The sequence below is a fragment of the Pezoporus wallicus genome, unplaced genomic scaffold (genome assembly GCF_028554395.1).
Source record: "Pezoporus wallicus isolate ANWC-B61680 ecotype Strahan unplaced genomic scaffold, APGP_CSIRO_Pwel_v1 scaffold_6445, whole genome shotgun sequence".
Classification (NCBI taxonomy): domain Eukaryota; kingdom Metazoa; phylum Chordata; class Aves; order Psittaciformes; family Psittacidae; genus Pezoporus; species Pezoporus wallicus.
Genome location: NW_026641753.1, coordinates 1,451,880 through 1,476,848, shown reverse-complemented (window position 1 = coordinate 1,476,848; position 24,969 = coordinate 1,451,880). Strand labels below are relative to the sequence as shown.

Below are 24,969 nucleotides of genomic sequence, written 5' to 3'. Positions count from 1 at the left end.
CTAGTGCTTAAAAAGCCAGCCTGGAGAAGAGGGGGAGGGCAGGCAGGGGCAGGGGTGACCCAACCTCTTAGGCTAAAACTGCAGACAACCCAGATTGTTTTGATTGGGTTTAGTGTTTGAAATCTGGAAGAGTCTGATCAGGAGCACCTTTACAAGGGGATGTTGACTGAGTAGTGCTAGTCGAGAGAATACATGTGAAGTTGAGTTGCTGGTTTTTAGTATCTGTAGTGCCCTATGTCATGGCTGGGGTAAAGGGACAGAAGTATTTTTGGTGTATTATCAGTGTGAGATTGCTGCTTTAACTTTCTTATGTATCTGTTTGGATACAGCAGAAGACCTCTAGTTTTGTCAGCCACCCATGGAGGGCTGTCCATGTGAGTGAGGTTTGCAAGTCCTTAAGCAAATTGCAGAGCAATTCTCAGATCCCTGAATGATGTTAGTTCAAAAACTTGCCCATTCTTCAATTAGTGTAATATAGCTATTAGCTTGCCCTGCTAACACTGCTTCACTCATAACCTTAAACCATCAAGCTACACAACACTTCATCGCACATCTGTGACTGAATCTGGGGTGGGACAATGCTCTGAATGTGGTTACGTCTCTCACCAGGGGTGTCATGCATCGGTATCTGTCTGTTTTCCAACTTCCCACCCTCTTCATACTCCCTTGTTAGCTACTCTGCCAGGCTTCTCTTTGTATTACCCTAGGCCTTGAGTTGTAGAGCTGCAGACTAGTAATGTGTGACAAAACACCGGACACATCCTGTTGTTTGCAGTGATTTATTGGAGGGGACACTGGCAGAGGACACAAATAGGTGACCAGAGTGAGACATGCTGAAATCAGCATTGCTGCCAAATGCTTTGTATGGTCCTACAAGGCATTTGGTGAAGCTGGACGCTGTGTTTCTTCTGGTGGAACAGCTTATAGATGTTACTTTCTCATGGGTGCTGGTTCCTCCTTGCCCCACCTTTCCCCACTCTCTGTTGTGTTTATGCAATTGCATCATGGAAATGATCTGGGAATGAAACAACAATCTCTTTATTTTGTTTGTTAGCACAACAGCAATGGAGTAAGTGACCACATAACCAGTCCCCTGGGCTAAGGGGAATTAGAGTGACTCAGCTAACTCAGTCCAAAAAGCTTAGGAACAGCCGAGTTTACCCACTGGCTCATAGGAGGGATCTGGCTTAAAATCAGCTGCCTGCTCCAGAGGCAGTGTGGGTGCGAACTCCTTCTCTTGTCCTTAACCAAGTACTTCAAGTCCAGTTGCTGTTTACTCCAGCACTATCCTCCAATGATTATTAATTGTTTTGCAAGATCAGAGATCAGGAAGTGAGTAAAACCCTTCTGGGTTTTCCCTTAGAGGTAAGATTAGGTGGACTATCCGAAAGAATTAGAGGATATGTTTGTGCTACTTGAAAACTTTATCATGTCCAGACCCTGCACAGCATAAGCATGCTTTGTAAGTACATAAAGAGACTGAGCTACATAATCCTTTAGAAAACCTGATCCTGAAAGCCAATGGAAATACAGCTTGTGAAGGGTTTATAGCAGGGCCCTGCGCTTTGCAATTTCTGGCATGCAGAGTATCAGAACCGATCCTAGAATAATGCTGCTGTGTGTTTGTTCTTGACATGGAAGCACTGGTTTCTTTTCTTCCTCCTTTTTTTCTTTCTTAAACCATGTGTGGTGTGTTGTCCCCAGGTGGGTGCTGGGTGCCACCAAAGCTGCCCCATCAGTCTGCTCCTCAGCTGGACAGAGGAGAGAAAAATGTAACATCTCTATCAGATGTGGGGGGAGCTTCTAGCACCTTCTCACAGAAACCACCCCTGGAGTCTTCTCACTGCCAAACCCTTGCCATGCAAACCCCATACACCATGTAATGTTTTAAAAATTGAACTTTTCTGAATCCTAGCAAGAGACCAACCCCTGTGTGGCTGTTAGAGCTGTAGGAATTACATTGCAAATGAATCTTGCTGAATAAGAATGGCAGCATATTTGATCCATTTTACAGAGATATGAATGAATGCTTAGCTTGCAGATTGAATGCATAGATTGACTACACCATTAGAACTATAGGAGGGTTAGTCAAGCAGACAAAGCAGGTGGTGTCTCTGGAGATATAAAGAAGGGAGTTGCAGGAGGAAAAAGGAATTTGTTTGGGATTTTTTTTACATGGAGTATTTATGAAAGTTCACAGTCTTTCAGGGCTTTCTTCTAAATAAAGAGAGAATCTGGGGTTAGGCAAATAGCAGAGACCTCTTCGTTTGATTTTTCTTGCAGAGAGTGTTAGACTTACTGGATTTTCCTTGTCACAGTTCTGTTCCTAATCATCCCCTGTTACCCAGAGTCCGACTTTCAGAGGCAAGAGCATTGCCTGCAGGGAAGCTGAACTAAGGAATCCTTGTAACCTGTGGGTTATGAGGCTGGCAGCTGACAACATGAGAGTATTCTCTGTTGTTTTCCAGTCAAACACTAGAATAAAATCCTGGTAGAGGCCATCCTTGCGGTCTTTTGAACAAAGTGACACACAGACACTGCCTGCCTATGCTGATAGAACTTGGTGGATAAAAGATTTGGAGCCTTTCTAGTTGTGCCACCCAAGTGCAGAATTTGCCCTGCACAACTTAATAGTCCAACCCCAATCAATCTTAGTTAATTACAAGCCAGTCAACTGTGGGAACTCATCAATGCTTCACTGGGCTGAACACCCAGTGAGCACAGGAGCAGAGCAGGAATGTCTTACCTGGGTACTTCAACTTGGCTCTGGACAGATATGTAACTGTGGCCATGGTCACTTGTCCCGTATGTGTTTCTTCCTTCCTTCTGAGTATAAAAGGAACTAGCAGTGACTACACTGAGGCGGCTAATATGCTCAAATCTGAAGTTAAGTGAGATGCATCCTACTCTTTGTAGGATTCTTTGTGATCCTTCTGCTCTGGTGAAGTAGTGCAGGGAAGTGTTGGAGGGATGTATCCAGTGCACTGACCACTCTTCTTGCCTTCCTCCCAGGCCCAAAGGAAGCATGGGAAACAAAGCCTTGTCCCATGACAGCGTCTTCATTTTTGAGTCTGCGCCAGGAAATGTGGCAGGTGATGTGTTGTCTCAGGAAAACATACCTGGAAGAGTGAAAACTTTGCAGGTGAGAACATCATCCCTCATTCATGGTGCTGCTTTGTATTAGCTATCTCCTAGGAAACCCTGTGGCTTGATTCCTCTGCTGTGTGCCTTAAGATTTTGTTGACTATAGTGTCCAAATGAGATTTACTGCTTTTGGATCTGTTCTGTCTCTTGGAAACTTCATCTTTGAGCAGTCCTGGTGCTTCCAGCCTTTCCCAGGTCTCATAGCATGTGAGTGACATGAATCCAGTTCACAGGCTCTTGGAAACTTTCCTTAATAAGCATGTCCTCTTCCAATGGGATTTCTATTCTTCACTTCATAGCTACTGTTTTTAAATTAAGGCCATTTATTTATTATGTAGTGTGTCCCTTATACTGTTATTCTTTAGGGCAATTCTGGCTATGATGTTTTCACTGTACATGCTAGCACCAGTGGCTGTGTGTGTGGGATGATGGATATGTCAGGGCACTCTTAGTGACAGCTTTATTTATATCATTATTCTTCTGATCTCTGCCAACAAAGGATACTGTATTCTGCTAGGTCATTTCCTTCTTCCAAGGCACATACTGAACCCTCCTTGACAGCTCCCTTATCAACTGTTGGTTATATTAATCGTGTTTAAATGACTGCCTAGCTCAAAGCACTGAGATAAAAGTTTAAGGCTTTTTCCAGAGACTGAAAACAAATGGTTGATAAAGCAGCCAAAGGCCATTGAAATTCTTCCTTTGCGCAGTGTGAGTTTCATGTTGCAAAATACAATTGCATCAGATGTTTAGTAATAGAAGATGCACAGAGGGACTTGTTCTTTCATAAGACTGCAAAATAAAATGTGCTTCAATTCAGGGTATTTTTTTGTATAACAATAGGGGTAGCAGGAGAAATAATGTTTATATATGATAGAACTTTGCTGGGGAAAAAAACTCTCTTTTCATGCTATCTCCAGTCCACTGTGCCCTCTCTTCATCAATCCATCCATCCACCATCCTGCATGGTAATATAATACTACCAGCACTATTTTTATAGCCATAAAAGACATTCTTTTTCTGTGAGTTTGACTCATGTCAGAATAAAAGCCAAGCACTAATAAAAGCTGTTATTTTCTTAGCAACATAAATTAACTTCTACCAGTAGACGACAGACTGTAAATTCAGTTTCCCCCAGAATATTTTGCTGTCTGCATGTAATAAATTTAATAAATAAAAGACTGGCAGTTGTGAAAAGAGAGAAAAACAAAACTGACTTTCTGCATTTTCCTCCAGTAAAGTGCGCATGTATGTTATATGTCTTGATACATTGCAATCTCTGTGCAGTTTGTCATCAGGCCTGCTTTTGCAGATCGTATTGGTGATACTCCTTTGATTGTTGTTAAGAGGGCAAGAAAGCTGTTTGAACTGAGGGACTGGTGGAGTAGAGAGTGACATTGTGCTACCCTGTGTGGCTGTTAGATCTGTAGGAATTATATTGCAAATTAATCTTACTGAATACGAATGGCAGATAATTAGATCTATTTTAGAGCTATGAATGAATGCATAGCTTGCAGAGGAGCACAGAATTAGGCCTAGAATTTCCCAATCTGGTTTAATAAGCATAGAAACAGAAAAAAACAGGTCTGCATTTTTGTCTGGGTAATATTCAGTTGAGGTGAAGGACAAAGTTTCTGTTCAGACCTTGTTTCTTTTCCAGCTTTGACATAATAACAGACTTAAGCCAAGAATTTTAGTGATGGTGTTTCCTGAGATCTGAACTTTTTTAGTTTGAGGGAACATCTGGCTGCTTGTGAGGTTGCAGACTTTGTTTTATTTTTCTAGGGTCAGGGCCCCCCAGAGCATTCCTTCTGTGCAGTCTTGGAAAAGAATCCCAATACTCCATTACAAACAAAGTTGTTCGTGGCTGTTCTTGCTATAGATAGGACCAGGATGTGGTGCTGGGGAAAATTAACAAGAAATTCATTAGTGTAGACCAGAATTAAATTTGCTTTCTATAAAAAGTGGGACTCACCTACTTGTGCGGGAGAGGGTGGTGACAAACTTTCAAAGTTTGGAAGGGCTTTGTGAAAGGAAAGCTAGCCACGTAAACCTGGGGTTGGGAGCTGCTGAATGACAATGCTTTGTGTGACTATTTGGGACATCTGGATACATGTAATTATTTAAAGAATACTTAAGTCTTTAAAAGGTTTTAAACTTAAGATTAGTTAAATTTCTGTAAGTTTTCTGGAATGGTGAAATTTCTGTCTTTGGTAACTCACTGAATAAAACTGGTTTTAATTTTGTAGCAAAGCCAGTTCTAATGATGGGTCCCTGATGAATGTAACTAATCAAAAATTCTGTTAATGGCTATTTTCTGTAAATGGTCTATTTCTTCAAGTATTTCTGTTAACTAAGAAATTTTGCATCCCTAATGGGAGCAACTGGGGTAAAAGTGTCCAAAATGTCCACTATACATAATGCTATTTAAAGTCTTTAGTCTAAATTTATTTTCAACTGCAGCTTCAGTTGCAACAGAACATCAGACTTGGGTCACCTCCGCTTGTTATAACTGGAAAGAAACTGGAAGATGCAGGTGCTGTTTCTGAAGATGATGGTTTGCCTAGAAGCCCTCCTGAAATTTCAACCCTTCATGACATTCTGACAGATTCACCAGGCAAGGTACAATTGTCGTGTCACTTCAGTGACCACCTGTATGGAAAAGATAAAATCTGCTTGGAGACAGGGAAGAACCTTGTTGCTTGCTTGTGGTAAAATCTGATGGTACAGATCAGTCAGAACTAGAACAAATTCCCTAGGTCGATTGTAGACTTGTCACTGAGAGATACTAGGAAGTGGCCTTACAAAAACCCTTCTGAGTACAGCTTTCTATGCTTTTCTGTAGACCAGTGCTGGGGCAGTTATGACCTGTATCAGCAGGGAAAGAGGACAGAATGATATGACACCTCTTGTGCCTTTGGGCAAGGCAGTCTCTCCTGGCAGGTCTGTATGGCAGAAAGCGTAAAAAAGTCAGTTATTCATGGGTGAGTGTTGTGTGACTGTGACTGTTCCGCTCCCAGTCCAAGAACAAGCCAAGGTACTGCACAAATGAACTTTCTATGTCTTCCAGCTTCAAAGACCTTGAGAGATTGGCAGTTTCCTGTACCTGCAAAAGGGGAAGAATGTTGGAGTGTTTTAAGGCTAGTGAGGAAAACAAAAATCACTGCAAGAGATTCTTAAACAGTTACTTAAGAGACTGCAAGAGAACCTTAAACAGTTACTGGCTTTGGAATTGAAAAAAAAAATACTCTAGGGCAATATTAGTTGAATTGTCAGGAAAGTGACAGTCCTATGAGTCTGAGGAGAAGAGGTCGTGATGGGACTCAGTGAGGATTTTGGTTGTCTTCTTTGTTAGGAATTGCTTCTCACAGCGGATGCGTGATTTTAGACTTGAATGAACATGTGAGCATTTGTAAATTTGAAGATCTTAAAAGTATAAGCTAAAATAATGTCATAAAATTTATTGTCTCATGTGGTCAACCTTCATGGCGTCTCTCATAGCAGGATAAAGCTTCTCTACTTTGATCCCCAGTAAACAAATGAAACCTACCCTGTGAGACAGGGACTCAGTGACCCTTTATCTTACCTCTTGTGTTTTCTCACAATTGGCACTGGATGCCCAGTCCCAGATATTTCAATGTGATACTTCCCTTGACTTACCCTCTTCCTTATTTTATCCCACAGTCCTCCAACCCTGTTCAGCGTCATAGCTCTTTGAGTTTAGGCGGGACAGACAGTGAAGATGAACAGGTAAATAGCTGCTTTTCCTGCTAATGTGTGATGTCTCTATGGAGCCAGTACAATAATACATTTTTTAATATTTATTCTGGGTACAGTGTGTGTTGCAAAAACCCAACAATGTAAACTACAGGCAAAACCATAGAATCATAAAGTCAGCTAGGTTGGAAAAAACCTTTAAGATCATAAAGTCCAACCATTAACAACATAACTACGTAACATAGCTACAGCTGTAGCAACATGACTAACTATAGGCCCCACACTGGCTGCACAATTTATTAACCTGTTTACTAGCCTGGTCAGATTCAAAAGAGCCAGTTGGGTTCACAAATAATATGGTTTATTCATAGGCAATATATATGGTTCTTTTGGATTGCTGGTGATAAACGCATTGACTGCAAAACAGCTGTTTAGCACTAACAGTATGATTGCAATCACAAGCTTAACTTTCTGAGTCAAAATACTTGGTGTAGCCAAGGACATGAGTCTTACCGAAAGGCATCCCTTCTGTGGAGGACAAGGAGGCCTTTGAGAAGGGAGAAAGTAACCTTCGGGCAAAACCAGCTCAACTTTCCCTTCCATGGTTGAGATCAGACACTGCCCTTCTCAGTCATTCCTACATCTTCTGCTTTTAGGGATAGAAAGATAAAACAATGTCTCCCTCACGTACTAGACTACTAGCCATACAACTTTAGAAGCCCAAGTGATCTAGGTGACTTGTATTGTCATTATTTTAAATAACTTCTTGTATATAGTTTATCTTTACTTCAGTGTACATGTTATTAACTCATCTCCCATTTTAGATTTTAACTAAAAGGTTCCCTTTTGTAAGCCTGCACAATGTTTTTATCTTACAATGCAAAAAGCTCTTTTCTGTCCGGTTCTGGAGTCTTTGAGCTCTTTCAGTCTTACAACCTCATCTCTTAAGAGAGAGAGACAGGGACAGGAAAAATATTTTTCTCTTATATGTTGCCTAGAATTCCCCACTTTGAGGCTCTTCCTTCCCCCCCCCCCCCCCCCCGACTCACTAGGAACCTGGCTAGCTTTTTTACAGAACCATATATGTTCCTATACCCAAATATTTTTCATAGTCAGCAGTTTGGCATAGCAGAAGTCTTGCCAATGTGTTTATCTAAAATAAACCCCCTTCTCCTAAGTAATTTTTCTCAGTAGCCTTTGAAACTATTTATGTAATACCAGGATTTGAGTTAGCAAAACACAAGTTGTTAAACTGAATAACCTCATTCCAAAAATGAGGACAGTTGTGAAAAGCACTAAGAAATCTACACCAGTTATTCCATTTAACAGCGCTGTACATTTAGTAAAGGGAAAAGAGGATTTGAGCCTAAGCAGTCTGAAGCTGTACACAGTGTAGTGGGTTACGTTTTGCTACTGTATTGATCTTGTTGCAGATGATAGTTACCTCATTTCTTTGCCTGTGCTTCTTCACTGCCATTTCCAAGAGCCTCATGCTGCTGTCACCTCTGTGTGGAACCCTGATATGTCACCCATATAACTTCTCAGTGGCTTCCATGTTTATAAAGACTAATCTAAAGCTAAATGGGAGGCGTTCACTCAAAGCAAGCAGCAAGTGACTTCCCCGAGACATTAATCAGCATTATCTTGCCTTTGCAGATAGCCTTTACAGAAATCTAACTTCCTTGTTGGCATTTCTATCCCAGACTGATTAAAAGCAAAACAGGGTCTCAGCTTGTGAGGTTGAACACAGTGTTTTGGCACAAGCGCTCTTTAGGAAATGGGCCTCCTAGCTGCAGCACTCTCTCTTTGTGCAAGCTCCTCCTCTGCCCAATAACCAACAAGCACCAAATTTATCTTACACTTAAACACTGACATGGAATTCATGTGTCTGCTCTGTTGTCTTTGAAAGAAGATGCCAACTGCCAGTACTCGGAGTCAAAAATCCTCAGAAGAGTAGGGAATTTGCCATTTACATACAGCAGTAGCTCAGATAATGACTTCAGGTATTTTTATATTAAATAAACACAACTGTAATTTTATAATTGAAAGGCAGAAGAACTTGTATGTGAAAATGAGAAGAGTGTTACTGCTTTTGTAAGTGCAGTAATCCCTACTGGTCTGTCATTAATCTTGTGGAATTATAATAATAGTTACCTTATTTACTTTCTTCCTTTCTTCCACAATGTGTAAATTTGCTGTGAGAAAAGTCTTCATCTGTCATAATACATTCTGTTGTGGTTTGCTTAAGCTCTAGGAACTAAGCAAAATCAATGGGGAATAAGGACATTAATTTTAGTTACCTTAAACATAAAGCAATGTACTTAGGCAATTTTTGTAGATCAGATGGGAAGATGTCTTCATTACCTTAAAACACCATTAACATACGTGTTATAAATGCTGTGTTATATCCTAAACTTAAAACCCCCCAACATCTGAATGCCAAGCACACTTAAATGGCTCTGTTTCACCTAGCATTATGGCCAAAGCCAAAATAACAGGTATGTTGTATTGGATGAAGTTTCTTTGGCATGTTTGTGAAATTCATAGAATCATAGAACAGTTAGGGTTGTAAAGGACCTTAAGATCATCAAGTTCCAGCCCCCCTGCCATGGGCAGGAAGACCTCACACTAAACCATGCCACCCAAGGCTTCATCCAACCTGGCCTTGAACACTGCCAGGGATGGAGCATTCACAGCTTCCCTGGACAACCCATTCCACTGCCTCACCACCCTTACAGTAAAGAACTTCTTCCTTATATCCATTCTAACTTCCCCTGTTTAAGTTTTAACCCATTACCCCTTGTCCTATCACTACAGTCCCTAATAAAGAGTCCCTCCCCAGCATCCCTATAACCCCCCTTCAGATACTGGAAGGCTGCTCTGAGGTCTCCACGCAGCCTTCTCTTCTCCAGGCTGAACAGCCCCAACTTTTTTAGCCTATCCTCATATGGGAGGTGCTCCAGTCCCCTGATCATCCTCATGGCCTCCTCTGGACTTGTTCCAACAGTTCCATGTCCTTTTTATGTTGAGGACACCAGAACTGCACACAATACTCCACGTGAGGTCTCAGAAGAGCAGAGTGGAGGGGCAGGATCACCTCCTTCGACCTGCTGGTCATGCTTCTTTTGATGCAGCCCAGGATATGGTTGGCTTTCTGGGCTGCAAACGCACACTGAAGCCAGCTCATGTTCGTTTTCTCATCGACCAACACCCCCAAGTCCTTCTCCTCAGGACTGCTCTGAATCTCTTCTTTGCCCAACCTGTAGCTGTGCCTGGGATTGCTCCGACGATCTGCAAATGTTCTTGGAAGTCTGGTCTGCATTTCAAAACAGTAACAAAACCAGTCAAGCTCCATGTTTAGGGGTTTCTCTACAAGCCCTTCTGTAAACCCTTCACTTTGATAGTATAATCTAAGGTTACTGCTGTCTAGTTCCCAAGAGTAGCATTGCCGTGAGGATGAGAGGCACATCACGTCTGGAAGGTGGTTCTGGGGTACTTGCTGGAGAAAAGCATTTGATTTTGCTGGAGAGTGGATGTTAAAAGAGCAAAGAGGCTATGGTAACTTTCTTAGAGACAGAGGTAATGAGGAGCAAGCATCCATGCTACTTTTGTGTCTTTTTAATAATGTATTCCTGCGATGTGTCACAGTACTGAGATGAGAAGGCAGTTATAAAAACTGCACCAGTGTCTCCTGCTGGTGTATACGTATATTGCAAATGGTTTTCAGATAAATACTGGGATGGGGACAAGCTGAGCCTCTTGGTGTAGGTGAGACTCTGTTTCTCACTTTTGTTTAACATACGTCTGCACACAGAGAACTGAGTAATCTCTGTGCAGAGATGACATTAGGCATGAGTGTTCATGTCCAAAAATCCGGCCATTTCAGGTTTCTGAAATGGAATGAGCTAGCAAAGACTTGTATCAGAGATGTGGGGAAGCCAAGCAAAATGTATAGCAATGTGTTTTGTGTTTTACAGGTACCTTCTGGAGCTTCCTCCAGGCCCATCAGCCCCTCATCCTCTGCCACTCTGGGGGCCCCTGGCTCAAGAGGCAGCAGCTTCCTTCCCATTGACTTCACCATCCCTGCCAGTCCCCTTGGCTGCCTTGACACCTCAGCAGCCAGGCACAGGATTGCCATAAACCCCCGGAAACAGAAAGGCTTTACAAACAAGAATCAGCAACACCCCCAGGTAAGTGTTTTCTGGAAAAGAATCAATGGGCAGAAGGAAACAGATGTGAATTTTTAATTTTTTTTCTTTTTTCTTTTTTCTGTATTCTTTCACTTTTGTTGTTGTTCTTCTTCATTGGAAGAAGGGAAACCACTTGTTTTTCACCAACTAACCAAAAAAGATGACTCAGAAAACTTCAATATCATGGGAGCTGAAGTCCAACTTTGTTTTTTCATTATTTAGCCAAGAAAGTTGCAGGTTACACTTCATTTGTAAAAAAAATCCTGTTGTTCAAAAAGCTAGTTTTCAGTTTTAAAATCTAAGTCTGTTTCTACAAACAGTTTCAGATTACCTTTATCATAATCCTTTGTATGTCAAAGGAAAGACTGAAGGTCTTTGGGAAGGAATATGGCTCTGCATGTGGGAAATTAGGATGACATGCTTCTCATGCTGGCTTCTAGGCAGTACATTGTGAGGATGAATTTCACCAGGTAGAAAAGGTTGTTGAACTGAAGTATAATAGAAATAAGGAGTAATGCTTCTCTATTGCATGTTCCCCTCTCCATCAGAGAATCACACATGAAAATATGTCCTGGATTCCCCTGCTCTGTCAGAGAATCATGCACAGAAATTTATCCTGGAGTTAGAAGTGCCCTGCCCTGAGAAGGGATGAGGGAAGTTCAGGATGAGTGTGACACAGAATGAGGTTTTCCTGGAAACTTGGACCCTGCAGCATCTTTGCTGGATATTCTTTGTGCTGCAGCTGGTACAGCTACAGTGTTGAAGGAGAAAAGCTAATTGTAGGTTGTCAATCAGTGATAACGGAAGTGATGTTAATGTCTCCAGCTTGGTCTGTTCCATGCCACCAGGTAGCTTGGGTGGTGTCTTGAAAACTTACTTGTTCACTCAGAATATGTCAATCCCAAAATGTTGCACATTCAAGAGAGATCAGTGTGCTGCCTTGACATTTTAAACTTGAATGATTTCTCAGTTCTTCACTGGGATAGTACATTACCCACAGCGTTGGGGTGGGTTGTGTCTATGTTTTGAGTATTCATTAATGTGTGTATGTATAAAATACTATTTTTGTTCATTATTCTCTAATTAAAAGATCTTCCTGCACCTCATTAGGTGGAACACCTGGAAAATGAGGCATGTCTTCCTGTAACTCTAGAAAAGAAGGGAAATTCAGCAGAATTACTTGAGAGTGGCCAGCGTAAAAGTGATTGTGAAGGTAATGAAGATGTATTGCTAGTTTGAGTGCTTGAACTCTACTACATAAGTTTGAGAGAACCTATTTGAATTGTAAGTCCTTTCAAACTAGGTGTTTTTGGTTTTATGTCATAAACCCAATTCTGCCTGCTGAAGTGTTATGATGGAAAAAGTCATGTACTCCACTCAACACAGTGATGCTGAAATGGTGAACTTTGAGAGCCACATTAAAAAGTACATGAAGGGAAAGTACCAGGATCAGAAGTACCTGTGCTAAGCAGTTGGCTAGATCTCATTGACTGGAGATCTGAGTTCTTGACATCCAGAAACATCTTAACCTCACCGTTATATCTGTTATGTGTATAAGGTGACTTTAATTGGTTTGTGTTTACTAGATCTTCATTTGTACTACTTCCCTCCTTACCGTTTGAAAAATAGCTAATTGCTGGTGGTAACACAATTGTAATTGCAAATGAAATTTCTCCAAAACAGCACCAGAGATTTTTAGCATCGTGTTACAAATGCACTGGCTGATGATAATGCTGTAGTGTAGTGGGCATGTTGGCACTTTGTTATCAGGGCAGACTCAGGTCCTGATGCTGTCACATATCAGAGTTGCTGTGTGTGCAGACACATCTAAGCTATCCAGATGTTCTGCAGCTTTGCAGAACACAAAGAAGAACACAAAGAAGAGGCACAGGTAACTGATACTGAGATGTTCTGCTTAAATACAGAAAATCCTCCAGATCATTCTAGACAGCTGTTGTAGGCATACACATGAAGAAATGTCTAGGGAAATCTGGCTAGTAGTCATACAACTAGGGGAATGCACAGAAAAGAGCTAAACAGCAATTTTGTACACCTTAAGCAGAAAACAACTTTCAGTCATTCCTGGGATTAGGTGTATTCAAACTGAAAGCTTTATCAGTATCATCACTTGGACAGTCCATTTCTATATATGCTTTGAACAGCCTGATTTAGCAGACAGCAGTTCCCAGACTTGGGCAACTCATGCTGAATGACTGCACTATCTGGAATGAATTACTGGTACAAATGGGTGCTTGAATTTTAACCTTTAAGTGCACACTCTTCTCCTCTGTTTAATATAGGATTACCAGCCCAGGTGGGATATTGTGCAAAGGAAGGCAGTTCTAAGGAGACTTCAACTGTAAAAAGTCCCACTGATGCTGCCTGTGACTCTCATGATTCCACATTTGTAGCAGAAGACTCCTGTACTTTGCTAGAAGAGGATGCATGCCTCACAGATGTGGACCATCACTGTAAAGCAGCTGCACCCCTCCTAAGACCTGAGCCTTCTCCAGTGAACCTGGAGGAACAACACAGTGCAACAGTGTTGTGCTGTTCAGATGAGTCTGCTGATGAATTGAAATTACACCAGCAAAACACCAGTACTGGAGCTTCTGCACTTCCAGAATTGCAGCAAATTGAAGAAGCAGCTGTTGTTTTTCCAGACATACTAGCAGCCGACTTGCTTAGCAATGGTGTGGAAACAGGGTGCATAGATACATTGGCACATGTTGCACAAAGGTCCTCAGTAAATTCTGTGGACCCAAACATTAAACACCAAGAAAAGGGGAATCCACTATTTATTGGCAAAATAGAAGCCTCCTTGGGGTCTAGTGAGAATCATTCCAACCGCGCTGTCTCAGACATTGTACCAAGCACTTCACAGTTTGCAGTAGCCAATTCAGCGTCCTCCTCTGACATCAAGACAGTGGCTGTTTTGAAGCCTGAGAAAAGTTCGATAGCACAAAATGACACAAAAACTTGTGAAATAATGGAATTTGAGTCATCTAAAAGCAATGCAGAAAAAACCCCAGACACTGCTGCATCTGTCTCAGAAGCAGGTTGCCTGCTACCTCAAAGTAAACTGGAAGTATGTTTTAAAGCAGAAACTGTTTCTGTTTCGAAAGGTGACCAAGGCAGTCAACAGGCCAACACTGACAGGCAAACAGCGCACGTTTCTGAAAATCTGTCCATTGCATGTCTTGCCTCTTCAAGTTTGGCTGGCTTGAAGAGTAGCATCTCTTCTGATGATGACAGTAAGAACCAGCAGACAAGCAGTACACCTTCTCATGGAAAAGCAGTGGAAGACAGTCGATCTTCAGATGAAAATGTGAAAACACCACTGAAGACTGCTTCTGCTAAACCAGTCAGATTCACCATTGCACCAGCATGGCAAAGATCTCTCTCAGGAGGTTCAAATTCAAAGGAAGATTCCTATACCAGAAGTTCCCCAACATCTCCTATAAGACCAGAGTTGTTTGAAGGAGTGACAAAAGAACACACACGTTTTGATGCCATCATCCAGGAATCGGCAAAATCCAACTCTGATAGATTTGATCGAGACTGTAGGGACAGTGATTCCCATTTGAATTCTTCTATGGAGTGTGCTGACCATGAAGCACAAAGTGTTGAAAACCCATTTGGGGTCAGACTAAGGAGAACGTCTTCTTTACTAAAATACCAGAATGAAAGCCGTGCTGAGTCTCCAAAGCTGATCCCTTCAGCTGTTCCCACTGCTCCTTCTGCTTCAGTCAAAGAGGATCAGAAACCAGTGGGCACAGGGAAAACATCTCCAGGCCTTCCTGTTAGCACAAAATCAGTTGTTAAAAAAACAGATCTGCTAGAAGACAAAAATCTTCCCAAGACAAGATCAGAAGAAGTGGAAAAGAAGCAAAATGGGCATAAACTGTCAGGTATTTATACTGTATTTTATCCAGACGTTGTAGAAAACAGCGGCCAAGAACATTGGCAGAGTGGTGAATAGAAGATAAAAATCCTCTTGATGAAGACCAAATTCAGCCTTGAGTTTGTCAGCACCATAATTTAATTGGCTTGATGATTTGGCTAGGATGGAGAATTCTTGGCTTATCTTAACGAGGGGTGTGTTCCAGTAAGAATAACAACAGAGTAATAGCTGAAGGGCCTCTGAACTATTCCTGGTACGACCGACTTGTACATATAGTTGGAATTTTAACAGAGTTTTTTAAAACTTGCTGCTGTTTTGTAGTTAAGTTTCCAGACTGCAGCAGCTCAAACCTTGACTGAGAGTTGCACTGGGTGTGATTATTCTTTTTCCCCTAAAATCACTTTATTTAAAATATTTAAAAAGTGAAAAGGCAGCCTGTATTTTACTGCCTACATGAAAAAATAATGGTTATCATACTCGTCTAATCTGCAATGTGAGGATGTTATTTCAAAGGCAAAATCCGGTTCACAATGATCTCAGTGGGAGCTCTGCCGTTGACTTAAACGGAAGCAGAGTCAGGTCAAAAACTCCAGAATAAACAGAAAAGCAGTTATCACCAAGGCCAAAATCATCAGGGAAGGTAATTTTATCCCCACAATGTTCAAAGGGTCTTACAGATGCTGAAGGATTTAAAACACAAAACACAAGCTTTAGACTGACTTGACCTAAATCCCTTCTTTGCTTCGAAATGCTTCTTTTGTAGAAAAGGTCTTCTCTCCACATTTGGAATCTGCTCCCTCTGAACCAGCTTGGGTCTTCATGGCAAAACTAAAACAAAAGGGTTTCCAGGACCACCCTCTTGCCAAAGAACATAAAGCTGAAGACAAAGCTTTGAGCAAAGCAGATCAAGAGGAGGTAGAGTACCAAGTAATGTTGCATGGGTGTGAATTCTGCGTCAGATTGTCTGGGTGCTTTTGCAAACTATTCAGGATCATCTTCATGGGAGGTGTGTTGTGAGCGCTACTCAAAGAGAGACTTTCAGGGCTGGCCTCTAATATGGGTTGAGACAGACAACTGATGCAAGTGAGCAAACACGTGTGACTATACTGTCACAGTGATTATCTTGCTTTATCCTCCTATATGTTCCTTTGCACTGCTCAAACCTGAAGCTTTGCAGAGCTTGCCTATTGCCCTGAATGTATTTTGTAGCCCAAGAGCTGCTTTGAGTTGCACTGGCTTCCTTGCTGTTAGTGACCTGCAGACTGCATTCACTACTCTGCTCTGTAGACTGGAAGTCTGACTTTTCCACTGACTCTTGCACAAGTTTCTTGTACAGCTTGGGCAAGGTCTTCAATTCCCCATCTGTAAGACAGAATAACTTGCCTTCAAGTTATCATGAGCTATTATTCAAGCTCTCAAGTTAACATGCCTGCATATGAACTAATCCTGTATTTATAGCAGCTGTCTTCCTTCAATCTTTCCTCCCACAGGATGTCCACAACCATCCTTGTCTGGCATTTGCTTCATTTCCACAGACAGGTTTAGAGATGTTCCCAGGGTGAACTTTGTGAGTGCCAGTGACTAGCCAGGTTTCTTAGTTGCGCTCTTTTCTTCTTTCCTTTTGTAGCAAGGGATGTGTGCTAGTGAGAGCATGCTGAAGAAGAATATGTCTTCCTTGAGCTCTCAGGACAAGAAAACACAAATAAAGACCAGTGTGTGTGCTGCAGCAGGTACTCTCTTTCTTTACATCTTTATATGGTGGCTACAGTTTACACCAGTAAGTGGTGAGACTTGCAGGTGATGGGGGGAAAACTTTTTGGTTATCAGCACAGTTTATATAAGGCCTGTTCAGACTATAGTTTTCATATAAGTGAAAGTATTGGCTTGCTCACTCAGCAGAGAAAGCAAGTGAGGAACTTCTATCTCCACTGCCAGTTCATGAAGTGGCATATAAACAATATGGTGATTTATTATTGGCAAAGTTCAGTACTGAAGAATAGCAGTTGAGCTGGAGTGTGTCCAGAGCAGCAAAAAAGGTCAGGTCTTCTAGACCAGTCAGCCAGGAAATACTGATGGGAGTGGAGTTGTTTAGTCTAGAGAAGACAGCTTAATTTGGTGCAGAGGACAAGATTTGTCTTTATGTCCTGTATGAGCTTAAAATGTAGCAGGGGAGGTTTAGCTTAGACATTAGGAAATATTTTGTAACAATATGAGTGGTGAAGTGTGGAATAGCGTAGGGTGCTTATAGAGAGTGTGCAGCTTCCATTGATGGATGTGTTTACTAAATAGACAAAAATAATTTATAGAGTCAGTTCCACCCTCAGGTGAACACAGAGGCTTGATGGCCTCTCTGCTGCCCTGTTAGCCATGATTGCCTGTGAGAAAAATGCAGGGGAAGAGTGACTCAGACATCGTGACTCACATACCTCTTCCAAGGCTACTGCTGGGCTGCAGCTTATCCCTCTCTGCTTACTCAGTGTGGTGCCGAACCTCAGAGACATGCTCCAGTTAGATATAGATAAGCCAGTTCTTCAGCTGTAAAAGCATATTGTGCTTGCTGAAAGCTATTGATTTCAGATACTGCCTAAGAAGATAAGAAATGGCCGACTGTGTCAGAGCAGTGGCTTTTGTGTTCCAGGTTCTTCTGACACTGCAGTAAGAGATGCTGTCTAGAGAAAGTGCATGCACCTGCCTGCTTACACTTTATAATCCACCAGCATTCAGAATTGTTGTATTAGACATATAAAGGGGTACCTCTATGCCCGCTCCCTGTAGTAGTTGTTTATGGTTTTGAATCTACAAGTCCTACGAAATAAACTTTCTCCCTTACTACAGGTAGCTGACCAGCTAAGAATGGGCACCAACACAGGCTCTGATGTTAGCTGCCAGCTAACTCTGTGTGGGTGATTAAAAAAAAATAGTTTTAAAAAAGGATTCTGTTACAGGACAGCCTCATTTTATGGTTGTAGGTGCAAAGTGAAAGACAAAATGTAAACAGGCCAATATTTTTGCTCAGATTAGAAGGTCTTCCTTTGAAAAGCTGGCACAAACAAACTGGATTTCTGTGTGTTGAATCATCTAAACTTGGAATCCCAGCAGCCTTCAGATGAAATTCAGAACTCCACTGCTAGTCGTTTGCTAGAACTTCCACCACCTGTGGTCCTTGCAGCAGAATTACAAGTTTTTCTGCATCACCTCTTCCCAAGAATTAGCCTAGGGGCTATCCAGTCAGGAGACATCCAATGACTTGCCTCTCCTCTAGGGATAGCATTTATAGGCATATTCTAGTCCACTCCTTGAATATCACAGAGAGCTCTGATCTGTGCTGATGTTCAAGGAAAACGCTACTCCTCCACTGCTCAGAAAACCATGCCTATTATTTAGGAAATGTTCAGCACTGTCAGCCCATGCCTAGGAAATTGGAAATTCCAAATGTAAGCTCTGCTCTGATTTGGTTCCCATTAGCACAGCTAGCAATTTGAAAAGTTGAAGGTGCTAGTGGTGGAAAGGATGCAGATTTAAAATCCAGAGGAGTTATTAATTTGGATCATGCTTTTTGAGTTATGTTAACTGTTAGCAGTTTTCTTGATAGATAGTTGAGGTTTTCTGTGCAATGCGTGCATTCTGCACATAAGACCAAGAGCCAGGATAGCTCAAGGTCAGCTAAGTCTGGAAGAGAATTCCAAGAATCAGATCCTTATTCTACTGAGCGTGACTGTTTTGTAACTGCTTTGTGGCAGCCCATGTCATAACCAAGGGAAGATTACTTAGCTTGCCTCTTCTCTCTCGCACTTCACCCTAAGCATGATGAGGTTTGTCCCAAAGCCTGTCTTTCCTCGAATAGTCATGAACAACCATTTTTGGGTTTTGTTTTACCTTGTGCTGTCAGGACACGCAAAGGACTTTAGACTCACTTTTGCTTATTATGAAGAAGGAAGTCTCCCAAAAGGTGAAAATTAATTTCCAAAATCAAAGTTGCAGTAAAATTCCTACATCACCTTTAATACTTCTCAAAAATGTGCTGTGTATGTCAAGCTGCAGCCTATGTTAATGGATAGTATACTTTCTCCAGTATTCCTAAGTATAGCTTGCCTGCTGCAAGAATTACCAACGAGCTAGGATTTTTAAAAGACCAGAGACTTCCTGAGTGGAGTTAAGAAACTTTTTTGGCTTTGCTCCGGAGTGTGACTGATGGAGCTAATGGACATTTTCCATTGATTTCAGTGCAAGCAAGATCAAGCTTCTTGTATTTAACATTGCTTAAGTCCCCATGTGGCCTCTGTTGTTGTGCTGGAGCACAGCAGCCTCATTCTGCCTGCCACATGCCACACACAGACTAATCAGCTGTGAGACAAAGTTTGACTTTTCTTCAGTTAGACTTACACACAGAAATGAAGTATTGCCTGGCCTGAAATGGATGGAGAGAGCGTGATGCTGAGACTTGTGAACCATGTCTCGAGAAATGAGAGCTGCATCTGTTCAGAGCTGCATTCTGTTAGGCCCCATTCCAGGCTCTCTGCCGGCAGACATGAATCTTGAACATTTTCTAAACAAGATGGATGGAGGAGGCCTTTACAAATAGTAACACAAAGCCATACGAGGATACAAGGAGTGTTATCTGTATTCCTCTGTACTTTGTGAGGGTGACAGGCTTGTGTTAGGCTGCATGAACAGGAACATGTAGCCCCACCAGAATCCCACCTTCTTGGCTTAAAAGTCTGAGAACATAAAGCACTGATTTGATCCCTACCTAGTATTTAATAATATTGCTGGAGCAATATTTGTGCTAGCAGTGAAGATGGAAAAAACATCTTTAGTTCTTTTCAGTGTTGAAAAACGTATACCAGTTACTTTTAACCCTGCAGCAATCCTGGGGTGATCCTTCCCCTGCAGATATTTTATTTCCATTTTCCTGCATACTCGTGAGTCTTATTCCTAGATTTTGTCACACTGACAGAGCAGAATGAGCCTGTGGAACTCTGCTGTGCACTGTCATGGAAATTAAGAGTCTGGAAAGGTTAAGAAACAAGATAGCCAAGAACATGAATTTAGAAAAAATACCTGGGGCTATAGTCTCCACGTCCTTGAAGAATTTTGAAGAACTCCTTCATTTATCAGGGCTTAGACACTTGCTGTTGAGACTGAGGAGAAGATTCTTTCATGGGCAGATTATTTACTAACAGCTTAGTATCAGTTTTTCCACTGCAAGAGCCAGTCCTTGCCATCATACCTGCTTTGCACCAGGTAGTGCTAGTGATACCCAGATTAACAATGAATCTGTCTTATTCATCAATCACAAACATTCTGGTATGTGCAAACAATTGCTTTAAAGAGAAGGAAATATTATTGGCAGAAATTGAGTTTTTAACTCTCTAGCCTTCTGATGCTTGATGGATATCTTGTTGTTGGCAGGTAAAGTTGGACCTATTGCTCAGGAAGCATCTGTGATTCCTGCTGTTGAGAAGGAAGCAAGACATTCCTCTAACCTGCCAATGACACCGTGCAGCCCTGCTGAACCACTGTGGCTATCCCTGGCCAAGAAGAAAGCCAAAGCATGGAGTGAAATGCCCCAGATTGTACAATAGCAAATGACATGAACATCCCTCTTTGTATTGCCAATAGCTGTGTTAACTCCATTTAATCCCTTCTTTACTGTGACCATTTTTTTTTTTTGAGAAATAAGAGCCTTAAAACTCTTGATCAGACTGTTGTATGTATATACACAATGAAGAAATTCTATTGCAGGCTTAATTTGAAGTATTAGGAAGCTGAGCATTTCCTACTACCAAATACTAGGAAAACTTGATCAATTTATTACATCCTGACACATCTGACAGTGATGTTCTAAGAAGATATGCTTCAGGCTTTTGAAACCTTTCCCTTGCAAAAGATGTTTTTAAAGTTTCTGCAGACCATACAGTATTTTGTGCAATGTGGCTTTGGCTAAGAAGTTAATGTATGCTATAAGGTAGATATAATGATGGGCACTGACGCATCATGACTCATGAGCATTGAGATCATCACACTTCTTTCTCTGATGCTCTGGGATGGGCAGTCTGACTTTGCTTCTGATTGTTAATGGATCTGTTATGTGATAGCTGTAAGAACTAAACAGCATTGGGAGTTCTGGCTTTTGGGTGGTTTGAAGTCTCCATGCTGTGGGTCTTGTTCTTTGCTGAATGATGTCCTCTGGAATGGCCCAGAGTCACACACCTTGTTCTCTCCAATGCACTGGAAAACCATCACACTAACATATACTCTACTTTTGGTTACACCTTTGGAAATCTGGAATAATTTGGGCATTCTACCAAAAAAAAAAAGGCATTTTCTTTCATTTTGACAAATAGTGATTTATTCTGTGTGAGATTCCTCAGCCAATTGTCTCTCTTAAAGAGTGCACTGGGGATGGGAACTGTTTGCTACCTAGAAGGTGGCATCTTGTTTTCAACAAATGCCAGTCTACTCTCCATTTTCATGTGGATATGTGTTCAGTCAGTTGTGTTTAATGCTAGTGATAAAAGGGGCTTCTGCTTTCCTCCGTGCCTCAATCATCTTTAACCAGTAACTCAACATCAGTCTCAGAATGTACAGCTGGGAAAGGATTATTCTCTCAGGGCCTGGCCTTGCAGTCACTCAAGTTGGCAAAAGTTTTGCTATTGACTTTGAAGGAAGCAGACATTTGAAAAAGAAGCTTTGTAAAATATTAGTGGCTTGAGTGGCAGTGGCACTTACTGTCCTTGTCAGGTTTTGCAGCATTGCATATTTATGTAGTTTTTAGCTACAGTCAGTGCAAAATTTGAAGGCTGACTTGGCTGATGGACAGTTTTCAGCTGGAAAGTTGGCAGGAATTTTTGAGGTAAATATTGTCTCTTGATACTCTTAATTGTAAAACAAAAAGTTAGGTTTGGATCAGCTCAATCAAGGCTTTAATCTTCCAGTGTTGCCCTGAAATTAATATGTAGCTCTTGCAATTGGAAAACAGTATTAATTAGAAGCTTGACTGTGATTTTATTTTTTTCTTTTTTTTTCTTTTATTATTATATAGTTGCAAACTTAACCCAGGTAGGCTCACTGAAGGTATAGATAGTGTTTATTTTGTACTACCGCCAGAAAGAGTTTCACACTGGCTTGGTAATCCACACCTATTTTACTACTTATTTTTCTCTATTTTAGGAAGCATATCTTCACTTACAAAGAACTAAAGCATTTGTATTCTCTGAAACATTTGAGCAGTGCGAATGAACATACTCAGCTTTGATTCCTGAGGTTTTGTACAGCTGCCATCCCGTTACAACCTTACTGACCCTGTGTAAAATACTTGCATTTCTATATTCAGCAAACTCTCTTCTCTTTTTATTAGTGTGGATTGAGATCCTTCAGTCAAAGTGCTGCAAATGACACTGTAATCTCTCTTTCCCTCCGTTTGCTTTTGATCTTAATATTGTTTCTGTCTTTTATGTTTGGTATGTATATATGTTTTTGTAATCCTTTGCTCGAAAGCACCCCTTTTGTATTCCATTCCCGTATTTGGTTTACAATTAAATGCTGTTGCCAGTGATGAAATAATTGCTGGGAAGACTGATAGATGGCCTTCACTCATTAAGAAAAAAATAAAAAGAGGTCTTTGGTCAATATGGACTCTAAACATGGTTACACTGCATAGAGCTTGCTTTGAGATGATTTTGTGTGGCCTAGGACTGATCAACACAGCTGGCCAGGCTAATGAATGTTTCTAAATCTATCTGTTTGAAGTTTAAAACATCACCAGAGAGTTGATGGCTCTCGTTTTGGTTTGGTGTTACTGGTCCTTCAGTACAGGGTTGGCTTGAAGGCTGGCACTTGTGGTTGCAGGAAGCCCTGTCAATGACTGTGTTTTGGTATCACTGGCCAGCTGCTGTAAGACATTTTGGGGTTGCTTTAAAAAAGAAGAAAACCACACGAGAATCATGTGATGTTACATTTGAAATCGATTTGCCTTCTGGATTGCTGAAATTAATGTTCTCAAGTTTCTCACCACAGCTAAGAGAACAAAAAGCACAGAAAAAAAATCAAACCCAAGTCTCGTATAATTGCAAGAGTTTAGACAATGGTATTTTAAGGTAATTGTTGAAGTATCAGTGATTTATTGATGCATTTCTAGAAGTTGCTAGCTCTATTAGCATGGCTTTGATTTCCTGTCATCCTAGTGCAGTTTTTAGGTGTTCGATGAGTGCAAGTAACTAATTTAGGAAGCTCATTTTGGGTGATTATTTCTAGACACAGTCACTGTCTTTGAAATCAAGGTGTCTTGAAGTGCAGAGCTCATTGCAGAATGTCATTGTGAGGTTTAATGGATCAGGATCTTTAATGGAGGACGTAGAAAGCTGTCCTTGAAATTCCTCATACACAGTGCAGCAACTGGGGCTTCAGCTGGCTTTGGTGCTGCTGTGTGACAGCAGAGGGTGCTGCTGCCATCCCTGAGGAGCACAGAGGGCTTCTCTGGAAATCAGATTTCAATGTGCATTTGATGTGTGTTATTACAGTAAGGAGACTAGAGGCTTTCATTAATGCAGAGAACGATGCATTATTCCATTAATGCAGAAAGGTCTGAATGCAGAGCGTTCTGAAAGAGAGGTGTATTTCTATGTGATCTGATGGAGGTTTTGAGCTATAAAGTGTGGAAAAAAAACCCTTTACCTTGTGACAACAAGCCCCGAAGAACGGGTGACGATGATGGGGAAAGGTAGGTTATGTGGTGAATTCAGTCCTGCAGTGGGGCCATATGGGAGGATATGTGAACATGTCCAAAAAGAGCACTGCAATTTGGCATTTTAACTCTGCTGCTTAGAACAACTGCAGCCTGGCTAGAGGCTGATCTTCTTTCCAGCCAGGTGTAGAAGCTGATGATATTATAGAAGAGATTAGAGAAACAAACAGCAAGTAGGTGTGCACCTAGCTGTAGATTACGGAGATTCCTGTTGCTGTAACAGTTTGGTGTAAAGACCTGGACAAAAAGAGACTGTTATCATCCAGCTGGGAATCTGCTTTTGATTAAGTGGGTTTGTGGACAAGAGAGAACAAGCCAGTTTAAATGAGGCAAAAGGATTCCAAAATTGTGCTAGATCAAAATCGTGTAGCTTTGACAACTCTGACAACACTTTTATTATGAGAATCTTGTGTATGCATCTCCATGAACAGACACAAAGAATAAATTCTAGAGTTCAGATAACTGAGGAGCTAGTACTCATTTCAAATTACCATACCTAGAAGGAAAGTCTTAGAATACTGGGGAAAGACTGACCATATTGAAAACCCTAAACACTAGCCCTTTTCGTGTTAGAAAGTTTAGATAGAGAAGGCCCCCCCAACTAGTATTACATTATGTCTTTTTAAGTGCTGTAGTCTAAAATATTAAATGCAATTTGTTTTGAAGTATTACAATAGATGTTCTCAGCTTATAAAAGCTGTAATTCCTGACTTTGTGCCACCTGCTCTGTTAAGTGCTTTTGAGATCAATACAGGAAAGATATTAGCCTGTGATCATACTTTGCCCTTTAGAACTGCTACTGGAAGGTGATACATCTGAAGGATACCAGTAATGAGCAGCCTAATAAATAAGGCAAAGATCTCTTTATGTTTTCCTCTAGTGTGTGTTATCCTACCTACAGTTTTGTTAAAGATTCATCCTTGATAGAAGATTTGACAAACTTGATCAACCATCACCAGAATGTTAGTAATGACCACGTGGAACCCCTCATATTTGGGAAATCTGAACATCTGTTTAGGACTCGGACCCTGATTTCTTGCTTACTGTAGTTGCATTCTCTCTCTTCTGTTTGGTCAGGAAGCACTGTGCCAAAAGCATCAATATTTGTCACAGCCTGTTGTTATAGTTTGGGTTAGTTCTAGGTGCAGAGGTTGACTTGAAACCTCTGGTTTTCATTGAAAATGTTTTTAAACGTCTTTTATGGAACTAGGCAGGTGAAATAAACTGTAAATTCTGAACCTGGCACACAAAACCGTGCATCTGCCCAG

At 41.2% G+C, this 24,969-nt stretch overlaps 1 protein-coding gene across 1 annotated transcript in view; it reads left to right on the top strand.

Annotated features, from left to right (window-relative positions):
• The window catches only part of KIAA1210 (KIAA1210 ortholog), a 43,435-nt gene extending 20,848 nt beyond the window's left edge, over positions 1-22,587 (top strand). Inside the window, exons 5-13 of the mRNA XM_057425146.1 lie at positions 3,013-3,142; positions 5,608-5,766; positions 6,829-6,894; positions 10,839-11,051; positions 12,162-12,264; positions 13,352-14,962; positions 15,719-15,870; positions 16,583-16,685; positions 20,368-22,587. Coding sequence (XP_057281129.1) covers positions 3,013-3,142; positions 5,608-5,766; positions 6,829-6,894; positions 10,839-11,051; positions 12,162-12,264; positions 13,352-14,962; positions 15,719-15,870; positions 16,583-16,685; positions 20,368-20,540 — 2,710 coding nt within the window. The 3' untranslated portion in view covers positions 20,541-22,587. The remainder of the gene's footprint in view (positions 1-3,012; positions 3,143-5,607; positions 5,767-6,828; positions 6,895-10,838; positions 11,052-12,161; positions 12,265-13,351; positions 14,963-15,718; positions 15,871-16,582; positions 16,686-20,367) is intronic.
• The last annotated feature ends 2,382 nt before the right edge of the window (positions 22,588-24,969 follow it).